This window comes from Perkinsus marinus (assembly GCF_000006405.1).
Source record: "Perkinsus marinus ATCC 50983 genomic scaffold scf_1104296939854, whole genome shotgun sequence".
NCBI classification, from domain to species: Eukaryota; Perkinsozoa; order Perkinsida; family Perkinsidae; genus Perkinsus; species Perkinsus marinus.
Window position 1 is genome coordinate 1 of NW_003213034.1, and position 1,021 is coordinate 1,021.

At 52.0% G+C, this 1,021-nt stretch overlaps 1 protein-coding gene across 1 annotated transcript; it reads right to left on the reverse strand.

Moving 5' to 3' along the window:
• Positions 1-208: 208 nt before the first annotated feature.
• Pmar_PMAR014061 (malate dehydrogenase, putative) lies at positions 209-994 on the reverse strand (the record flags this gene model as incomplete). Its single annotated transcript, XM_002782282.1, has 1 exon — positions 209-994. A coding segment is annotated over one exon (786 nt), but the record flags the coding sequence as incomplete, so codon positions are not given.
• Positions 995-1,021: the final 27 nt, after the last annotated feature.

The following is a 1,021-nucleotide window of genomic DNA, read 5'->3' on the forward strand; positions in this document are numbered from 1 at the left end:
CCCTACACTGGGCAACACAATAGCAGAGGATTGGTTGGATAATAAAAATTAACACTCCAAGGTAGGGTTCGCTTAACTCTACTACTATTACCAAACTCTACTGCCAACAAACTTTGCTGTACATAAGGTTACAGCGATGGATGTATGTTCGCCAGAATGTTGGCACGGGAAAGTACATCCCTCACTCTGATGGCGGACAGAGTCGAGCTTACTCTTGCTTGTTGGCGAAATCGATACCCCTCTGCACATCAACCTTCAGCTTAGTAATGACCTCCTCAAGTCTGCCAGCCTCGTGGTCGCTCAAACCCTCGATGGGATGAACCTTCGAGACACCCTCAGGTCCGAAATCGCACAAGTAGGAGAAGAACTGAACATCTTCATACGGTTCGTTGAAGAAAACGGAAGCGGACGTCTTCTCACCCTGCATGCCACGAATGACAACATCGGCGAACTTCGCAGCGGCATAAGCCATGGCAAGAGTGGCAGATCCAGCACCAGCCTTGGCATTAACGACATCAGTACCAGCGTTCTGAACGTGGTTGTCCAGAGCAGTGAGGGTAGCCTCATCGAAGTCAACCTTGGGAGTGGAGTGAGAGAACCAAGGCATGATGGTCACACCAGCATGACCACCGATGACGGGGATAGTCACCTTGTTGACATCAGCCTTCAACTCCTTGGCAACGAAGGTCTCGGCCCTGACGGTATCCAAGAGGGAAACACCGAGGAGCTTCTTAGGGTTGAAGACACCGGCCTGCTTGTAGACCTCAGCACAAGCGGGAACGATGGAGTTCACGGGGTTGGTGACGATGCACAGAGTAGCCTTAGGGGCATACTTGGCGCAGTTCTTTGCAAGACCAGCGGCGATACCAGCATTGACCGAGAAGAGATCATCTCTGGTCATGCCAGGTTTACGAGGAACACCGGCGGTGATGATGACGATATCGCTGCCGGTAAGGCACGCCTCGATCTCCTCCTCACCAGCGTAACCCTTAACCTCAGCGGGAGTGTTGATGTGACTCAA